Source organism: Haliotis cracherodii, unplaced genomic scaffold (genome assembly GCF_022045235.1).
Source record: "Haliotis cracherodii isolate W230 unplaced genomic scaffold, xgHalCrac1.p SCAF_20, whole genome shotgun sequence".
NCBI classification, from domain to species: Eukaryota; Metazoa; Mollusca; class Gastropoda; order Lepetellida; family Haliotidae; genus Haliotis; species Haliotis cracherodii.
The window spans coordinates 15,407,829-15,427,545 of NW_027266276.1; the positions used below are offsets into that span (position 1 = coordinate 15,407,829).

Genomic DNA, 19,717 nt, shown 5'->3' on the forward strand with positions numbered 1-19,717 from the left:
GGGAAGACTCGGGCTTGTATTCCCAGTCACTCTATACTGAAGTCCGGGGGAAGACTCGGGCTTGTATTCCCAGTCACTCTGTACCGAAGTCCGGGGGAAGACTCGGGCTTGTATTCCCAGTCACTCTGTACCGAAGTCCGGGGGAAGACTCGGGCTTGTATTCCCAGTCACTCTGTACCGAAGTCCGGGGGAAGACTCGGGCTTGTATTCCCAGTCACTCTGTACCGAAGTCCGGGGGAAGACTCGGGCTTGTATTCCCAGTCACTCTATACTGAAGTCCGGGGGAAGACTCAGGCTTGTATTCTCAGTCACTCTGTACTGAAGTCCGGGGGAAGACTCAGGCTTGTATTCTGTGGATGTGTTATGCACACCCCCGTAGAAAGCTGTGGGGTTTTTTGAGGGGGAAAGTGTGCACCATCTTCACGTAAATACGGTAGTTCACAATGACCTGACATCAATAGAAGGAGCGCCATGTTTAATATGCAAGTTTGTATTTGATTTTCTGGGTGTGCATGTAAGTAGGAAAGTTAATCTTGGCTTCACGAAAAGCAGAATATGTCATCTTGAGTTAGTGTTAAGTAGGTCGTTTTTCACTCAAGCCAAAAAATATGTCTGCATAAAAACAGCAAGAATGTGCGTTTGACAGGAGCGCTACCAGGTATGCTCCTTCAGAGTCTTCAGTCACAGGCAGAATGATTGATGAAAAGTTGCATGGTACTTTGGTTGCTGGATGAAAATTGCTGTTAGATAATGGTGTTTGTCTCATAACTTTAAGTTCTCTGACTTACCATTTCAGATACAACTGTTGGAGATTCAGGACGAGTATTGAATCAAGATGTGGTGTGGTGCTGGGTAGATGTCAGGCAGAAGTAGAATGACATGGTCAGAAAGAGTGTCACCTGCCTTACACTATGCATGGACAACATCTAGAAGATTATCTTAACTCTGCTTGTTGCAGTCCGGAAATGGGTAAAGGTAAGGGTCAAGTTCATGTTAACCTATTTTGTGATGCCAAGTCAGTTTAGTCAGGAAGTCCTCCATTAATGGTGAACTAAAGGCACAGACTGTTTTATTGACTTTCAGTAGCCTGCAGTCACAAAATTATTTTTGGTAATCAATTCAGTCAGTAATAAGATATTGATAGAATACACCTTCCAAGTCATGATGGAAGCGACAGTTATGATTTTTCAAGAGAGATTGGTAATAAACATAAAGAAAGCCGATGAAAAGGAAATTTTCATACTACAGACAAAACACATTGCACGATGAAACAAAAATCTATTTGATTTTCTCTCCCTCCTGATTGATTTATGTTTTGAATGGGTTCCTTGAAAATAGATGAATGAGTGAGTATTGCACTTCCCAGCTAATAGGAGTGAGAAATACTGACATGGTTACAGTGACAGTGTGATTTTGAAAATCAAATTTAGTTTCTTTTGAGTACCACAGACAAGTTGCCTTGAAAGAAATGTTGAAAAGTAATTTCCGTACTTGAAATTCCCCCTGCGTATTGAATGTACAGATAGCTTGATTTCAATGGGACAAGGCTAAGACAGCACAAATAAAAAGTAACCCCTGACAAACCCCTATGCAGAATGTTTCAAACCCAGTTGGGAAGTGCTATCATTGATCAAGTCGAGCTTTGCAGCTATTCACCTAGGTGAAATTTGGTTTAACGTCGCATCCAAGATTATTGCACTTATATAGCTACATGCATACACATGTGTGTGGTCATTCACATCGACAATAATGCTTGTAAATGTATACTTTATGTAAATATGATATATTATTGATATTTTGGCCTATCTGCCATGAGTGCAGACATGTTTCTGTTTTATTTACTGAAAGGACAATGGTTGCAGTGAGTGAGTTAAAATTTGCCATCACATCATCAGTATTACAGGCATGGTGGGTAAGGTTGCTGTGAGTGTTGCCTTATTGGCATACAGAACATGTACATGGTGCATACTGACTCCACACTGTGCATTGCATCCACACTCTGGAATTACTCTACATTAGAAAGATACCCTGAACTTGGAGCCAGTGGCCCAGTCGTCTCAGGCACCACAATTCTCAGTGCCAAGTTGCATCCTTTGGCCATCCTAGAAACATCTGGATCATAGATTCGAATCCCAGGTTGCCCCTATTATGTTTCTAGGATTGTCAGCCCCATACCCGTGCTCGTGGGGTTCACCAAAGGGGTAAATGATAGAGACCTGCATCACTTTGGGCTTTCCTCCTACTTGGAGACATAATGTGATATAACTGAAATATTGGTCAAAGCAGCATTAAACCCAAATCACTCACTCACTCCTGTTGGTACAGGTTGTACAGTGTTTGGCATTAAGAACGAAAGCCAAGAGCACTTGTCTTAACCTTAATGTTAATAAGTCTTAAAGATCCTAGCTTCAAATACTGAAGCTGAAAACCTGAAGACACTCAGGACTGGTTATTTATACAAGCACAGTAGTTTGCATATAGGCTATGCTGGGAATATCGGACATTGTTTCCAATGTTTGTTGAAAGGACAATATAGTAACAGGTGTTCTCAGTTTTGAAAAAAACTGCCTCTGCTATGAACATGGTGTCATAGTCCCATTTCACGATAAGATGTCACTGTTAATTGGGCAGAATGACCTATGAAAATGCTTTGATAAAGCTTGGTCAGTGTAAGGCAATGCTCTGTATGGATAGATCACTTTGACCCATGACTAGGTATAGCTGTAGTGATGCTAGGTAAAGCTGCCATAATGAAGTACTTTTACTAGCCCTTGGGATACCATAACCGTTAGGTGCACAAGCTATAGGATATTGTGCAAGGAGGCTGAACAAGTGTTGATCTTTGAAGCAGTGTCACAGTATTTTGTTTGGGTAGGTCATAGTGACCTAAGAACATACTATAAGACTGACCCAAGATGGATAACAGTGACCTTAGAACATACTGTAACACTCTGTATGGCTAGGTTACAGTGACCTTAGAACATACTGTAACACTCTGTATGGCTAGGTTACAGTGACCTTAGAACATACTGTAACACTATGTATGGCTAGGTCACAGTGACCTTAGAACATACTGTAACACTCTGTATGGCTAGGTTACAGTGACCTTAGAACATACTGTAACACTCTGTATGGCCAGGTTACAGTGACCTTAGAACATACTGTAACACTCTGTATGGCTAGGTCACAGTGACCTTAGAACATACTGTAACACTCTGTATGGCTAGGTTACAGTGACCTTAGAACATACTGTAACACTCTGTATGGCTAGGTCACAGTGACCTTAGAACATACTGTAACACTATGTATGGCTAGGTCACAGTGACCTTAGAACATACTGTAACACTATGTATGGCTAGGTTACAGTGACCTTAGAACATACTGTAACACTATGTATGGCCAGGTTACAGTGACCTTAGAACATACTGTAACACTGTATGGCTAGGTCACAGTGACCTTAGAACATACTGTAACACTATGTATGGCTAGGTTACAGTGACCTTAGAACATACTGTAACACTATGTATGGCCAGGTTACAGTGACCTTAGAACATACTGTAACACTGTATGGCTAGGTCACAGTGACCTTAGAACATACTGTAACACTATGTATGGCTAGGTTACAGTGATCTTTGAATTGATTAACACTGACTGGATGTTCTGTTACTGTGTTAGTTTAGCTAGGTCACAATGACCAGTGAACGTGCTATGGAACACGTTGACCTTCGAGGCATTGTCACAATGCACTGTATGTCCAGGTGACAGTGATCCGTAGAAATGTATCTCCCTAACGTCTGGGATTTTACTAGAAAATACAATGTTACTTGACCTACGCTCCATATTAGCAATAAAGCGTGTGTCTACGGGTGGTTGCCCATGTACCTGTGACCCATGTTATATCAAGTGATGGTTATATTTAGATTATTAGTTGCGAGGCAACAGTGACCTGTAGAAACGTTTACCTCAAACATCTTACGGGTGAAGATCCTGGTGCAAATAGGTCATCAGAACTCATGCTTTTCGCAAGAGGCGGCTATGCTTGTTGTAAGAGGTGACTAAGGGGATCGGGTGGTCAGACAGACGGGTGCATGTCATTGTATCCCATTTGCGTAGATCGGTGCTGATGACATCAGTCACTGGATTGTCTGGTCCAGACTCGATTATTTACAGCCCAGGCCGTCATATATTTGGAATATTGCTAAATTCGACGTTAAACAACAAACAAACAAACAAGCTCAGACAACTGGGATTGTGCAACTGATCCGTAATAGGGAGCAAGAATATGTATTTTGTCTCAGCATTTCTTCTTCTGTATGTTTATGTAGATACAGTTACAGTTGCATCGTTGTATAATTCTTTGTGCTTTTTTAGCAATGTCACTATTTCACATCAGCCTATCTATAAGCAAAATCTTGGTCAGAAAAAACAGTGGTTGATTGCATGAGCAATATTAGTATATGATGTCAGAAAGGTAACACATTGTGCCCAAACTATTCTTACGTGGATATTAAAGCAAGCTTTCTGCAGAGGAGACTTGGTCACAGAATTGAAGTACCCTTGTTACATGCAATTACTGCAGCATGTTACACAGTTGCAATGTGCTTGTGAGTACCCATCTCTAGAGACACAGCTACAATGTGCTTGTGTGTACCCATCTATAGAGACCTAGCTACAATGTGCTTGTGTGTGCCCATCTATAGAGACACAGCTACAATGTGCTTGTGTGTGCCCATCTATAGAGACACAGTTACAATGTGCTTGTGTGTGCCCAACTATAGAGACACAGCTACAATGTGCTTGTGTGTGCCCATCTATAGAGACCTAGCTACAATGTGCTTGTGTGTGCCCATCTATAGAGACCTAGCTACAATGTGCTTGTGTGTGCCCATCTATAGAGACACAGTTACAATGTGCTTGTGTGTGCCCATCTATAGAGACACAGCTACAATGTGCTTGTGTGTGCCCATCTATAGAGACCTAGCTACAATGTGCTTGTGTGTGCCCATCTATAGAGACACAGCTACAATGTGCTTGTGTGTACCCATCTATAGAGACACAGCTACAATGTGCTTGTGTGTGCCCATCTATAGACACAGCTACAATGTGCTTGTGTGTACCCATCTATAGAGACACAGCTACAATGTGCTTGTGTGTGCCCATCTATAGAGACACAGTTACAATGTGCTTGTGTGTGCCCATCTATAGAGACATAGCTACAATGTGCTTGTGTGTACCCATCTATAGAGACACAGCTACAATGTGCTTGTGTGTGCCCATCTATAGAGACACAGTTACAATGTGCTTGTGTGTGCCCATCTATAGAGACATAGCTACAATGTGCTTGTGTGTACCCATCTATAGAGACACAGCTACAATGTGCTTGTGTGTGCCCATCTATAGAGACACAGCTACAATGCGCTTGTGTGTACCCATCTATAGAGACACAGCTACAATGTGCTTGTGTGTGCCCATCTATAGACACAGCTACAATGTGCTTGTGTGTACCCATCTATAGAGACACAGCTACAATGTGCTTGTGTGTGCCCATCTATAGAGACACAGCTACAATGTGCTTGTGTGTACCCATCTATAGAGACACAGCTACAATGTGCTTGTGTGTGCCCATCTATAGACACAGCTACAATGTGCTTGTGTGTACCCATCTATAGAGACACAGCTACAATGTGCTTGTGTGTGCCCATCTATAGAGACACAGCTACAATGTGCTTGTGTGTGCCCATCTATAGACACAGCTACAATGTGCTTGTGTGTACCCATCTATAGAGACACAGCTACAATGTGCTTGTGTGTGCCCATCTATAGAGACACAGCTACAATGTGCTTGTGTGTACCCATCTATAGAGACACAGTTACAATGCGCTTGTGTGTACCCATCTATAGAGACACAGCTACAATGTGCTTGTGTGTACCCATCTATAGAGACACAGTTACAATGTGCTTGTGTGTACCCATCTATAGAGACACAGTTACAATGCGCTTGTGTGTACCCATCTATAGAGACACAGTTACAATGCGCTTGTGTGTACCCATCTATAGAGACACAGCTACAATGCGCTTGTGTGTACCCATCTATAGAGACACAGTTACAATGTGCTTGTGTGTACCCATCTATAGAGACACAGTTACAATGTGCTTGTGTGTACCCATCTATAGAGACACAGCTACAATGTGCTTGTGTGTGCCCATCTATAGAGACACAGCTACAATGTGCTTGTGTGTGCCCATCTATAGACACAGCTACAATGTGCTTGTGTGTACCCATCTATAGAGACACAGCTACAATGTGCTTGTGTGTACCCATCTATAGAGACACAGCTACAATGCGCTTGTGTGTACCCATCTATAGAGACACAGTTACAATGTGCTTGTGTGTGCCCATCTATAGACACAGCTACAATGTGCTTGTGTGTGCCCATCTATAGAGACACAGTTACAATGTGCTTGTGTGTGCCCATCTATAGACACAGCTACAATGTGCTTGTGTGTACCCATCTATAGAGACACAGTTACAATGTGCTTGTGTGTGCCCATCTATAGAGACACAGTTACAATGTGCTTGTGAGTACCCATCTCTAGAGACACAGCTACAATGTGCTTGTGTGTACCCATCTATAGAGACACAGCTACAATGTGCTTGTGTGTGCCCATCTATAGAGACACAGTTACAATGATTACATTACAGAATCACCATGGCCATTGTCTTCATCTGGTTCCATCTCCTCCACGGTGTACTTGTTCATCTACCATCGCATGCAACATTACTTCAGCAGCAGAAACCTTGTGCAATAACAAGAATTAAACTTTCATTAAAGTGTTCTTAATTATGAGTAATATGCTTATTTATGGCTTTTTGGGTCAACAGATCCTTATGAATAATACATGTGGCCTGTTGTAAGGACAGTAAGTAATTCAGGGTTTTTACCTTCAGCTGCATAGGATGCTTTCTAGCTTCAAGGTCACCAATACCAAAGGTCAAGGTGAACTTCTAGAACAGCATATTGTCTGCCATCTCGCTGCCGTCCTTTGTCCGCCTAGTAACTCCATCAGAAATACTCTAAGACGAAACATAAACTTTAGCACATTACTTTGTATCCTAATGGGAATCAGGTTTGTTCATGGCTTTCATTTTGTAATGTACATTTGAGAATGATATCTTTTAGAAACCTGAAGGGCTAAAGAGCTGAAAGGACTTTTGGTTCATTAAATATTGATTAATAGTTCTTGCTTTTAAAAGAAATTGAAGAAAATCCCCAAATTTAAGAACAGCCATTCTTTTCTTGATTGATGTATGAAATTACAATAGAACGAAGTTCAAATGTGTGAACATTGATTTTTCTCTTTGACTGTTCTTGGTGAGCATCAGTTCATTTGGACTATGACTGACTTCCTTCACCAACTTCCCATAAAGTCTTGAAATGTGTGAAACATGTATCTGCTGCTTAGGCTCTAGCTTAATCTCTCACACTCTGCTAGATGTATACATAGTCTGTAGACTTCTCCTTACTTATGCCCAGTATATCAGTGGCAATTGCAGTAATATTCTGTTGAGAGAAATTACATTGGTATCTTTGATGTAATTGATTGTCTCAGTATTAATTCTAGTATCTTTGATGCAATTGATTGTCTCAGTCATAATACTAGTATCTTTGATGTAATTGATTGTCTCAGTATATTACTAGTATCTTTAATGTAATTGATTGTCTCAGTATATTACTAGTATCTTTGATGTAATTGATTGTCTCAGTATATTACTAGTATCTTTGAAGTAATTGATTGCCTCAGTATATTACTAGTATTTTTGATGCAGTTGATTGCCTCAGTATATTACTAGTATCTTTGATGTAATTGATTGTCTCTGGATTGTTGATATTACTATTTTGTTTGTAGTCAGTATCGCTGCCAGTATGAGAAACATTGACTGCATGGCAAAATGACAATATCAGTATTAACTACAAAATCAGTATTATTGGAACAATCTGTGTCGGTAATAGTACGACCATTATTGATAGAATGCATACTTGGCATATCTTGATACTCATGTAATCACCAGAAGTAGGTTCAAGCCAATATCATTTTGACCTCATCAGAATAACTGACGGAGAACTTATATGAGGTCACTACCTTCACACTGTACATCTCGCTAAGTGCAACCTCTTTCAATTTTAAATAAATATTGCAAACATTTTAGAATTCAATTGAGCTGTACTGTTTATTATTATATATTTAGTTTGTTCATGCTTAAATGTATTTTTTAGCCTGGCAGAAGTATGTTTCACTCAGTTAAGCACAGGGTGTTGGATGTCGATAGGATTTATCCATGCATGACTCCATTAGCCAAATATAGTATTGACATTTAAGACATTGTCACATCATGATCATTGGCACTATTGTGAAACATTGCCATTCTGTCTGCAAATATGGATAACTGCATATTATATTTCATTGGTCCTGAGTTATGACCTTACACATAGCAAGTTTTCAATGTTTATTAGGCCACATGTTGTGGGGGACTTTCTTTGACAGATTTTTTACAGGAAAAGACCTGGTGGAGGGAAGCAATTCAATTATACTTTTTAGTTTTCTCTCCCCCCGAATGTTGGCTGGTATGAATAAAATAACTGGCTTAATGTGTGGGAGGAGAGCCTGCCTACAGCTGTTGCTTTCAACAATGCTGTGACGTTTCAAGCTTGGATGCTGTTGTGCATCTATTCATCCTATCAATTTAAGGAACAAACTTTATTTTGACTCCCATGTTTAATACATGTCATTTTTCATGAGTCCTTGTTTTGAAATATTTTTTTGAGTGCAATATGCTATCAAATCATCAGCGGGATAAAATAAGAGCAAGTTTTTGATTTGGATAAATTATCCTTACAGGCCACATTCACAACCAAAGCTCCATTTTGAATCCACTTCATGTGCAACACTAGAAATGGCTGCCCTATGCTATGCCATTTTATTGAACCTGTTGTAATGATTCTGTGAATGGTTTCAGGGTAATTATAACCAAATGGAGATTCTAAGAATGCATTTGATAAATGAGGCTGGCTAAAACTAGTGTACGCATGATAAGGGATCTCGCGTAGCATCTAACAAATGTTATATTTGGGATAACCCTTTCTTGTAAAAGTAGAAATTCTTGTGCTTTTTTGGGTTGAATCCCTTCCAGGATTTGAACTCACCTTCTCAGAGTAGGCCACCCAAAAAGTACTAGAATTTGTACTTTACCAAGAAAGTGTAATCCCAAATACATTTGTTACATTTGACCACTTTCTAAAAGGCATTGTGTATTCAACCTGGAATCCTTTCCCAAGCTGTGTCAGTAGCTACGTGATATGTATTCAGTATTTGTCAACCATTTGTCAACTTGTTCTAGATAGTTTGAAGTGGCCTTGACATTCAGAGTTTCAGAGTGAACCGAACACATGGTTCAGATTTAAAGTCAGATCTTGAGGAAGAGATGCAAGCCTCGGTGCACTTGGAGAATACTGTGTTCTCAGTTGAAGGCGTAACTGCCTTGTACAATGCTGTCACAATGGCAGAAATCGGATATCCCATCCTTGAAGAAAGACACTCAGTCAGTCCCAATACAGAATTTAACACATGAGTTGAAATTCTGCTAGAATGAATTTGAATGTCTGTTTGCTGGGGTAACAAACACACCCTCTCTTTGCTTGAAGTAGGGAGACACTGATCTCAATGGACGTGTGTGTATGTAGATTTGTAGTTGCTTCAGGACTTGAGACTGTGTGTTATGTGGGAGTGAGTGCATGGTGTGTTTTATGTGGGAGTGAGTGCAGGAGAGTGTATCAGATCTCACACATCAGGCTGCAGGCCTGGGTTCACTCTAGGAATTTTCTGACAATGGCCCTTTATGTGAAAACTTCAAATTTAGGGGCTTAAAGCACAAGGACCCACCCTAGAATTAGAGGGTGGTACTGTAGACCCTATATATCAGTGGAGCTTTCACAATATTCAATTGTAATGATTGTTAGTCTGAGTGTGCTTTCTTGAACAAATACAAAGAAGGTGCTGATCTGAAGGCAGATTTTGAAAGAAAGCGTCTTCAGAGTACACTGCCCTTATGATGACTCCATGAAAATACTTCTTACGAATTTCAGATATTCATCTTTGGTACTTATTATCCCGATGGTCCCTAGTATTGCTGTCCCCAACTGTTATAGTGTGAGATGGGGCCAGCTTACTTTCACAGACCAGTCTCCCTTTAAAAACACTTTCAAAAATTGGAATTGTTGTATGGGTAGACTTTTCAATTGATGTCTCATGTGATTGTGAGGGTTATTCCTGTTTGACGTGGAACAATTAGCTAGGAATCAGACTAGACAATAAACCTCAGTGCTTCAGAAAGGTTGCCTGCAAACAAAGATGCTATGCTGAATCACAGGTGATTATCAAGTTTATGATTTATGAAAATAAAGTTGAAAAATACCCCTTGGATATTTGGAGAAACTATCTTTATGAGAGGAAAATATCAAGTCAGTTGAATGCTGTTATGTATGACAGATAGCTAAAGAATTAGTAAAACTTTTTTTCAGTCAGGCAACAATACTTTGTGAGGTGAAGTGTGATCGAGTATTAAATTTAGAAAGCAACAGCCTTCTTTTCATGTGTTTGGTTACACTTCAGCAAACAAGTCGTGTGTATAATGTTGTTCACATTGAGTATTGAGGCAGGTAGGCAGCCCATTGGTTATGTCTGTCAACATCAGTGATGTAAACAATCAATGGTCATGTGGTATAATGTGAATATAAAGTGAGGGTATTTTACCTATTACATGTTATATGCAAAGCTAGTGTGACATGCAGGTTCTGTTGCTTGGTGACATAATGCGTTTGATTTGTCATCCCATCTGTTACCGGCATGCCGAAACTTCCTGGTCTGGCTGGCTGTTGCTTCATAATTATCCACAGCCTCATATCCAGCAGCACGCAGGTTATGATTATTGAACTTTGAATCTGGCATGCAAACAGATGCCAGCCACTGATGAAGAGACTATACCTGTGTCTGGCTGTGGTGCAAACGAATGCACAGTTTCTGTACAGGTAAGGCACATGGTTTCTGTACAGGTAAGGCACATGGTTTCTGTACAGGTAAGGCACACGGTTTCTGTACAGGTAAGGCACACGGTTTCTGTACAGGTATTCAAAGCACATTCATATTCGTTCTGTACAGGTAAGGCACACGGTTTGTAGGACTGTGTGTCCCTTATAGCAAACCAATGCTTGTAGGACTGTGTCTCCCTTATAGCAAACTAATGCTTGTAGGACTGTGTGTCCCTTATAGCAAACCAATGCTTGTAGGACTGTGTGTCCCTTATAGCAAACCAATGCTTGTAGGACTGTGTCTCCCTTATAGCAAACCAATGCTTGTAGGACTGTGTGTCCCCTAAAGCAAACCAATGCTTGTAGGACTGTGTGTCCCTTATAGCAAACCAATGCTTGTAGGACTGTGTGTCCCCTAAAGCAAACCAATGCTTGTAGGACTGTGTATCCCTTGTAGCAAACCAATGCTTGTAGGACTGTGTATCCCTTGTAGCAAACCAATGCTTGTAGGACTGTGTGTCCCTTGTAGCAAACCAATGCTTGTAGGACTGTATGTCCCTTATAGCAAACCAATGCTTGTAGGACTGTGTGTCCCTTATAGCAAACCAATGCTTGTAGGACTGTGTGTCCCTTGTAGCAAACCAATGCTTGTGGGACTGTGTGTCCCTTGTAGCAAACCAATGCTTGTGGGACTGTGTGTCCCTTGTAGCAAACCAATGCTTGTGGGACTGTGTGTCCCTTGTAGCAAACCAATGCTTGTGGGACTGTGTGTCCCTTGTAGCAAACCAATGCTTGTGGGACTGTGTGTCCCTTGTAGCAAACCAATGCTTGTGGGACTGTGTGTCCCTGGTAGCAAACCAATGCTTGTGGGACTGTGTGTCCCTTGTAGCAAACCAATGCTTGTGGGACTGTGTGTCCCTTATAGCAAACCAATGCTTGTAGGACTGTGTGTCCCTTATAGCAAACCAATGCTTGTGGGACTGTGACATGTGACAGTTATTGTGTGCAGATGGTTCCCTGATATAATACAGATTATGAGCCTGGATGTCTAGGTCAGAGTGACAGTTCTCTAGGTCAGAGTGACAGTTCTCTAGGTCAGAGTGACAGTTCTCTGGGTCAGAGTGACAGTTCTCTAGGTCAGAGTGACATTTCTCTAGGTCAGAGTGACAGTTCTCTAGGTCAGAGTGACAGTTCTCTAGGTCAGAGTGACAGTTCTTTAGGTCAGAGTGACAGTTCTCTAGGTCAGAGTCAGAGTGACAGTTCTCTAGGTTAGAGTGACAGTTCTGTAGGTCAGAGTGACAAACTAATATACCTGATCCCGGAGGTAACATGAGATAATAGCTCCAAAACAGGTACACCCACTTTGTACAGCTCCATTGTTGGTGCCTTCAGGATATCGTGTATTATTAATTGTGTCAACTTGAATATGATTTTGTTGTTTGTTTGTTGTGTAACACAGCTCTCAGCAATATTCTAGCCATATGATGGCGGTCTGGACCATACAATCCAGTGATTGATAAAGTTTTACGTTTTCTTATGATAAAGATCATTGTGTAACCCTGGGCACAACTTATGACCTCTGTTCATTTCTGGTTTCTATTTCACTGTGTATTGCTCTGATCGGAAAGATAAACTGTGATGAAGACTAGAGATGAATGCACCTGATGCAGCCACCCCAGCTGCTTTTGATGATACTGGATCTACATGTAGATTTGTATGCATCGACAGGCAGGTAACATCGCTGCCCATCTGCTCACAGTCTAGCCGGGCCTGCTTCTCATTACTCTGCCTAGGAGTGATGTATAGCGGAGATGTGATGTCAACTCGCTCACTTTCAGTCAAGGCTGATGTTGAGGAAACGGTCGGTCTGCCTTAGGTGGCTCAGGTTTACTCCAGTCATTGGGATTCCATGCATCTTGTGATCTGAAAGGAGGAAAAAGGATACAATGTGTGACCTGGTTCATTGTGTGTCATCTGGCCCCAGGAGAATGGAGGTGTTTGTTCATGCTATCAGCCACCGGTTAACCATGGGACTGAAAGTCAAGAGCTTATGTCAAGCTTATGTCATGACCTGTTTGTCCGGCTTCCTTTGTGCATCAACTGTCTTTAGCATCTTTTCCGCAGAAACCACTGGACGAATGAAGCTAAAGTTTAACATCCTTGTTTCCACAATGAAGACACCCCATTGCATTCAAGAGGTTCAAGTCTGATCGTTAACTATCACCATTAATCATTTTTGTTCATAATGCAACGAAATTTGGTACACCTTCACTTTGTAGTGGGGTTCAACATATATGACGTTCTGTTGTTCAAGATAATTTTGAGCACGCTATAAATTTTCTCACAGCCACATTGGCTTTGTTACAAACCTTTTTCCCTTTGAAATTGAGAGACTGAGGAAGATTAAGTTTGGCATGTTTCTCCTTAAGATGACATCATGCTGACAGCCTTTTTTGTAAGGTCAAACAGCATTCTCTCATGAGGTTGTTCATATTGGTATTTATTTGTAAAGAGTACCACTCATCTTGGATTGAAAGTGAAAAAATAATATGGAAACAATAATAATGCCTCAAACCTACTGCTTACAATTTTGGTAGCATTGTGAATCTCTTTCCTGTTTTGGGGGTATTTTTAAATAATAATTGCAGAAGTTTTAATGTTCATTTGGTATTTGTATTCAGTGAAACAACCAGCCCCTGGGAGGATATGTGTCTTTACAAATCTGAACCATCTTTGTCACATGGTCAAATGTTGCAGTGTTAAAAAGAACGGCTGATGTATTATTTGTTTCTCTTTTAAATGGATGCGAAGTAAGGCCTCATCGTTTTGAGTACCCCAAACCCCATCTAGTGTAACTCAATTACACAAGACTGACGAGCCAACCAGCAGAAGGCAGCAGTTGGTGTAATTGAATCAGAGCTGACTTGGAAGACACCGCACCATCAGCTCTTAATTCACAGCGCAAATTCCTGTCGCTGATTTTAATTACAATTTGAACTTCAAAATGAATGAATAATGAGCAGTGGGGAGTGAAAATGAGCATTTTGAATTGTTTCAGGACAAAACAAATGAATCTCTCAATGGTTGTGAAGTAACCTCCATTGGGTTAGACTGATCACATGCAACACCCAGGTAGTCTTTTATTTCCCCACAACAGAAGGGATGGAACCCCGAGGGAGACATGGTGCTGATTAGAGCCCAGGACTAGTCATTGGTTGTAAACTTTACTTCACGCTTTGTGGTCCTTGGATGAGTGAGTGCCAGGAAGGGACTACTTGAAACCATAGGCTGAACTCACATCTTGAAGCAGGGGGACAAGCAATTGGGTTATGTTTATTTAGGGAAACAAGTCATACGTCTACATACAGCAGAGCCTTATTGTTGCTGCAGAGCCTTATTGTCGCTGCAGAGCCTTTTTGTCAACAGCAGAACCTTATTGTCACAACAGAACCTTGTGGTCACGGCAGAGCCTTATTGTCACAGCAGAACCTTATTGTCACAGCAGAGTCTAATTGTCACAGCAGAGCCTTATTGTCACTGCAGAGCCTTATTGTCACAGCAGAACCTTATTGTCACAGCAGAACCTTATGGTCACTGCAGTCTTATTGTCACAGCAGAGCCTTATTGTCACAGCAGTGCCTTATTGTCACAGCAGAGCCTTTTTGTCAACAACAGAGCCTCATTGTCACAACAGAACCTTGTGGTCACAGCAGAGCCGTATTTTACAGCAGAACCTTATTGTCAGAGCAGAGTCTAATTGTCACATCAGAACCTTATGGTCACTGCAGTTTTATTGTCACAGCAGAGCCTTATTGACACAGCAGAATCTAGTTGTCACACCAGAGCCTTATGGTCACTGCAGTCTTATTGTAACAGCAGAGCCTTATTGACACAGCAGAACCTAGTTGTCACACCAGAGCCTTATGGTCACTGCAGTGCCTTATTGTAACAGCAAGACCTTATTGTCACAGGAGAGCCTTATTGTAACAGCAGAACCTTATTGTCACAGGAGAGCCTTATTGTAACAGCAGAACCTTATTGTAACAACAGAACCTTATTGTCACAGCAGAGCCTTATTGTCACAGCAGAGCCTTATTGTAACAGCAGAACCTTATTGTCACAGCAGAGCCTTATTGTCACAGCAGAGCCTTATTGTAACAACAGAACCTTGTGGTCACAGCAGAACCTTATTGTCCCTACAGAGCCATATTGTCACTGCAGAACCTTATTGTAACAGCAGAACCTTGTGGACACAGCAGAGCCTTATTGTCAACAGCAGAACCTTATTTTCACTGCAGAGCCTTATTGTCACAGCAGAGCCTTATTGTCACAGCAGAACCTTATTGTCCCTACAGAGCCATATTGTCACTGCAGAACCTTATTGTCCCTACAGAGCCATATTGTCACTGCAGAACCGTATTGTAACAGCAGAACCTTGTGGACACAGCAGAGCCTTATTGTCACAGCAGAGCCTTATTGTCACTGCAGAGCCTTGTTGTAACAGCAGAACCTTGTGGTCACAGCAGAGCCTTATTGTCACTGCAGAGCCTTATTGTCACAGCAGAGCCTTATTGTAACAACAGAACCTTGTGGTCACAGCAGAGCCTTATTGTCACTGCAGAGCCTTATTGTCACAGCAGAACCTTATTGTCACTGCAGAGCCTTGTTGTAACAGCAGAACCTTGTGGTCACAGCAGAGCCTTATTATCACAGCAGAACCTTATTTTCACTGCAGAGCCTTATTGTCACAGCAGAGCCTAATTGTCACAGCAGAACCTTATTGTCCCTACAGAGCCATATTGTCACTGCAGAACCTTATTGTAACAGCAGAACCTTGTGGTCACACCAGAGCCTTATTGTCAACAGCAGAGCCTTATTGTCACAACAGAACCTTGTGGTCACAGCAGAGCCTTATTGTCACAGCAGAATCTTATTGTCACTGCAGAGCCATATTGTCACTGCTGAACCTTATTGTCACAGCAGAACCTTATTGTCGCTGCAGAGCCATATTGTCACTGCAGAACCTTATTGTCACAGCAGCCTTATTGCCACTGTAGGACCTTATTGTCACTGCAGAGCCATGTGCATAGAACCATTGGTAGGAACTAGTTGTAACAGGTCCAGATCATAAGGCAAAGCCTTGTTTTTAACATGTCAGGGACAAAAATAACTTGCTGATATCGGCATAGATCCACTTACTGTGTGTTATATCAGGGTTACAGTATGCCTTGTTAATGTCAGCATAGATCCACTTTACTGTGTGTTATATCAGGGTTACAGTATGCCTTGCTGATGTCAGCCTAGATCCACTTACTGTGTGTTATATCAGGGTTACAGTATGCCTTGCTGATGTCAGCATAGATCCACTTACTGTGTGTTACATCAGGGTGAAGGTATATCAGTGCCACATGAACATGATGATATGTTGCAGGTCAGTAGACTGTAAGAAGGTAGAAGAGATATGTTCTCCTCAAGAACATGATGATATGTTGGTCAAGGCAGGTCAATAGACTGTAAGAAGGTAGGAGAGATATGTTCTCCTCAAGAACATGATGATATGTTGGTCAAGGCAGGTCAGTAGACTGTAAGGAGGTAGGAGAGATATGTTCTCCTCAAGAACATGATGATATGTTGGTCAAGGCTGGTCAGTAGACTGTAAGAAGGTAGGAGAGATATGTTCTCCACAAGAACATAATGATATGTTGGTCAAGGCAGGTCAGTAGACTGTAAGAAGGTAGGAGAGATATGTTCTCCACAAGAACATGATGATATGTTGGTCAAGGCAGGTCAATAGACTGTAAGAAGGTAGGAGAGATATGTTCTCCACAAGAACATGATGATATGTTGGTCAAGGCAGGTCAGTAGACTGTAAGAAGGTAGGAGAGATATGTTCTCCTCAAGAACATGATGATATGTTGGTCAAGGCAGGTCAGTAGACTGTAAGAAGGTAGGAGAGATATGTTCTCCTCAAGAACATGATGATATGTTGGTCAAGGCAGGTCAGTAGACTGTACGAAGGTAGGAGAGATATGTTCTCCACAAGAACATGATGATATGTTGGTCAAGGCAGGTCAGTAGACTGTACGAAGGTAGGAGAGATATGTTCTCCACATGTTCCCATGTGGAGGAGCTTCATGATTTGATCAACATTTAATTGCAATTTTTGACTAAGAGTAGAAGGCAGATGTTACAGCTATATCTGTTGTAGGGCCTAGAGTCACCTACTTGATAACGCATGTCATACACCACGTAATACTAGAACATTTAATTGAGCAGAAAGTTTAGGCGAACACAGGCATGGTGATTACTGGCATCTGGTGCATTTCTGTCTAGACCTTCGCGTGCACATCAAATGTTGCATTGTGTCCACACCAGGCAGGTGCCCCCTGGGTCATGTGACATGTGCAGAACAGGTCATGTGATATGGTAACACATTCCTTTGTTTGATGTGAAATAGTTTGGTGTGTGTTTGGCGGAATGGGAAACCCCTGACATAAATACTTGTAACAATTCCTGTTGCTGACACTTCTACAATGGTCCAAGGGACATAATTTATATCACACCTTTGTTATCCAGCAGATGCAATAGATATTGGAACTAGGATCAATGATACTGTAAAACTTTAGGAAGTACATGTAGACGAGAAATATTTTCTAGCATCAAAAGTAGACATCAGGGTTTTTACCTTGATCTACAAAACTAGGGATCCATAGGACCACCTATTACTAATCTCAAGGATCCTGTAAAGTAATGAAATGGTGTAGAGTACTGAACTGTAAGATTAAATAATTACTTTAATTACTGGAACTTAATATTCTTGAGACCCGTGAAGATCCGGGGTAGATTAGGTCTTCAGCAACCAATAATTGACGTAAAAGGCGACTATGCTTGTCATAAGAGGCGACTAACAGGATCAGGTGGTCAGTCTCGCTGACTTGATTGATGCATGTCATTGATCCCAACTGGGTTGGTCAATGCTCATGATATCAATCACTGAATTGTCTGGTCCAGACTCGATTATTTACAGACCGCCGTCATATAGCTGGAATTTTGCTGAGTGCGTCGTTAAAACAACAAACCAACCAACCAACATTAATCCTTGAACTGTAAGAACGCTGTCTGTATTGATGCATATCAGAATGTAGACTGTGGCCGGTGTTGTGGACGTCAACAGGACAGTAACAATGGTCAGCTCCCCCTGGGGCTGTCACGGCACATTAGACATTGATCAGACTCACACATTTGGATCGAGTACAGGAATAATCTACACGATTACTTTCTTAGATTATCATGCTCCGATAGACATGTACAAATGACACCAGACAAACAAGATTGTGATGGTTTAACCGACATGTCGTAGCCAAGGATAGAGGTTAAAGTGCTAGTATCATGGGTACATACAAATTTGCAGTCTTGGATGGATCGTAACATTGAATTGTAAATATCACATTTTAACATCAAAAGAGGCGCATAAATAAGGTTTATCTGCACTTAAGTCATGTCTATCAATATGGAAGGCTGAAACGAAAATACCGGCGGATATAGAGGCTCCATATTAGGTCATGTTCGAGGTAATTTCCTCCAAACTTACACACTTCTTTGCACAAGCCCGCCCTTCACATTCGCATCCAAGCAAGCAAGTCTCCGTTCACGGTCATTGTTGCCTGCACACAATCTCAGCAAAAAAAACACTTTTCGGCACCTCTTAGACATTCTCCTATCCACAATTAAACAATAACCATTTGTACGCTATATTTCTTTCGTTTGAGTGGGATTGAAATATACTCCTCTTTCTTTCAACGACAGAAATGTAACAAAGACTATTCACATCACAAATCGAGTTCACTATTCGGTGAGAAAACAATGTGCGAAACATACCAATTGTTTTATTGCATTTATTGTTTGCATTTCAGTACCTTCATTTATTTTGTAGTGAGATTTTTCTGTGTTTAAAATAATCGCCCATCTGAGGCCCATCTCTGTATAAAATGATGAAGTATCGAACATACGATGTCCTTTGTGTGGTATCCTGATCACAACTTGCTGATATGTCCGATTCTGACAGGGACAATGGTTTTAAGGTCAGTTGGAAATTTCCGAAGAAGTACAAGTGAACCCCAACCTGTAACTGACAAAAGTGATGACAACAATCAGGATGATCCCGAGCTTGGATGCATGGATTACAAGTGATTGCAAAATACAGATTGGTTCATTTGTTTAGTTTATTTTGTCCCTAATTCTTGTGCTGTAGCCCCTGTCATGTCTGTCCCTTATTCTTGTGCTGTAGCCCCTGTCATGTCTGTCCCTTATTCTTGTGCTGTGGCCCCTGTCATCTCTGTCCCTTATTCTTGTGCTGTGGCCCCTGTCATGTCTGTCCCTTATTCTTGTGCTGTAGCCCCTGTCATGTCTGTCCCTTATTCTTGTGCTGTAGCCCCTGTCACGTCTGTCCCTTATTCTTGTGCTGTAGCCCCTGTCATGTCTGTCCCTTATTCTTGTGCTGTAGCCCCTGTCATGTCTGTCCCTTATTCTTGTGCTGTAGCCCCTGTCATGTCTGTCCCTTATTCTTGTGCTGTAGCCCAGCTGTCATGTCTGTCCCTTATTCTTGTGCTGTAGCCCCTGTCATGTCTGTCCCT

General features: G+C 41.4%; 1 protein-coding gene across 8 annotated transcripts in view; it reads left to right on the forward strand.

The window, feature by feature from the left end:
• LOC139470352 (ecdysone receptor-like) overlaps positions 1-19,717 on the forward strand; it is a 101,413-nt gene that overhangs the window by 57,655 nt on the left and 24,041 nt on the right. For 7 of the 8 annotated variants that reach the window (XM_071252739.1, XM_071252740.1, XM_071252737.1 and 4 more), the window contains one exon: positions 797-975. In XM_071252739.1, coding sequence (XP_071108840.1) covers positions 912-975 — 64 coding nt within the window. In that variant the 5' untranslated portion in view covers positions 797-911. Of the gene's footprint in view, positions 1-796; positions 976-6,883; positions 6,922-19,717 lie in introns of all 8 variants that reach the window. The other variant, XM_071252744.1, reaches the window with a different exon arrangement.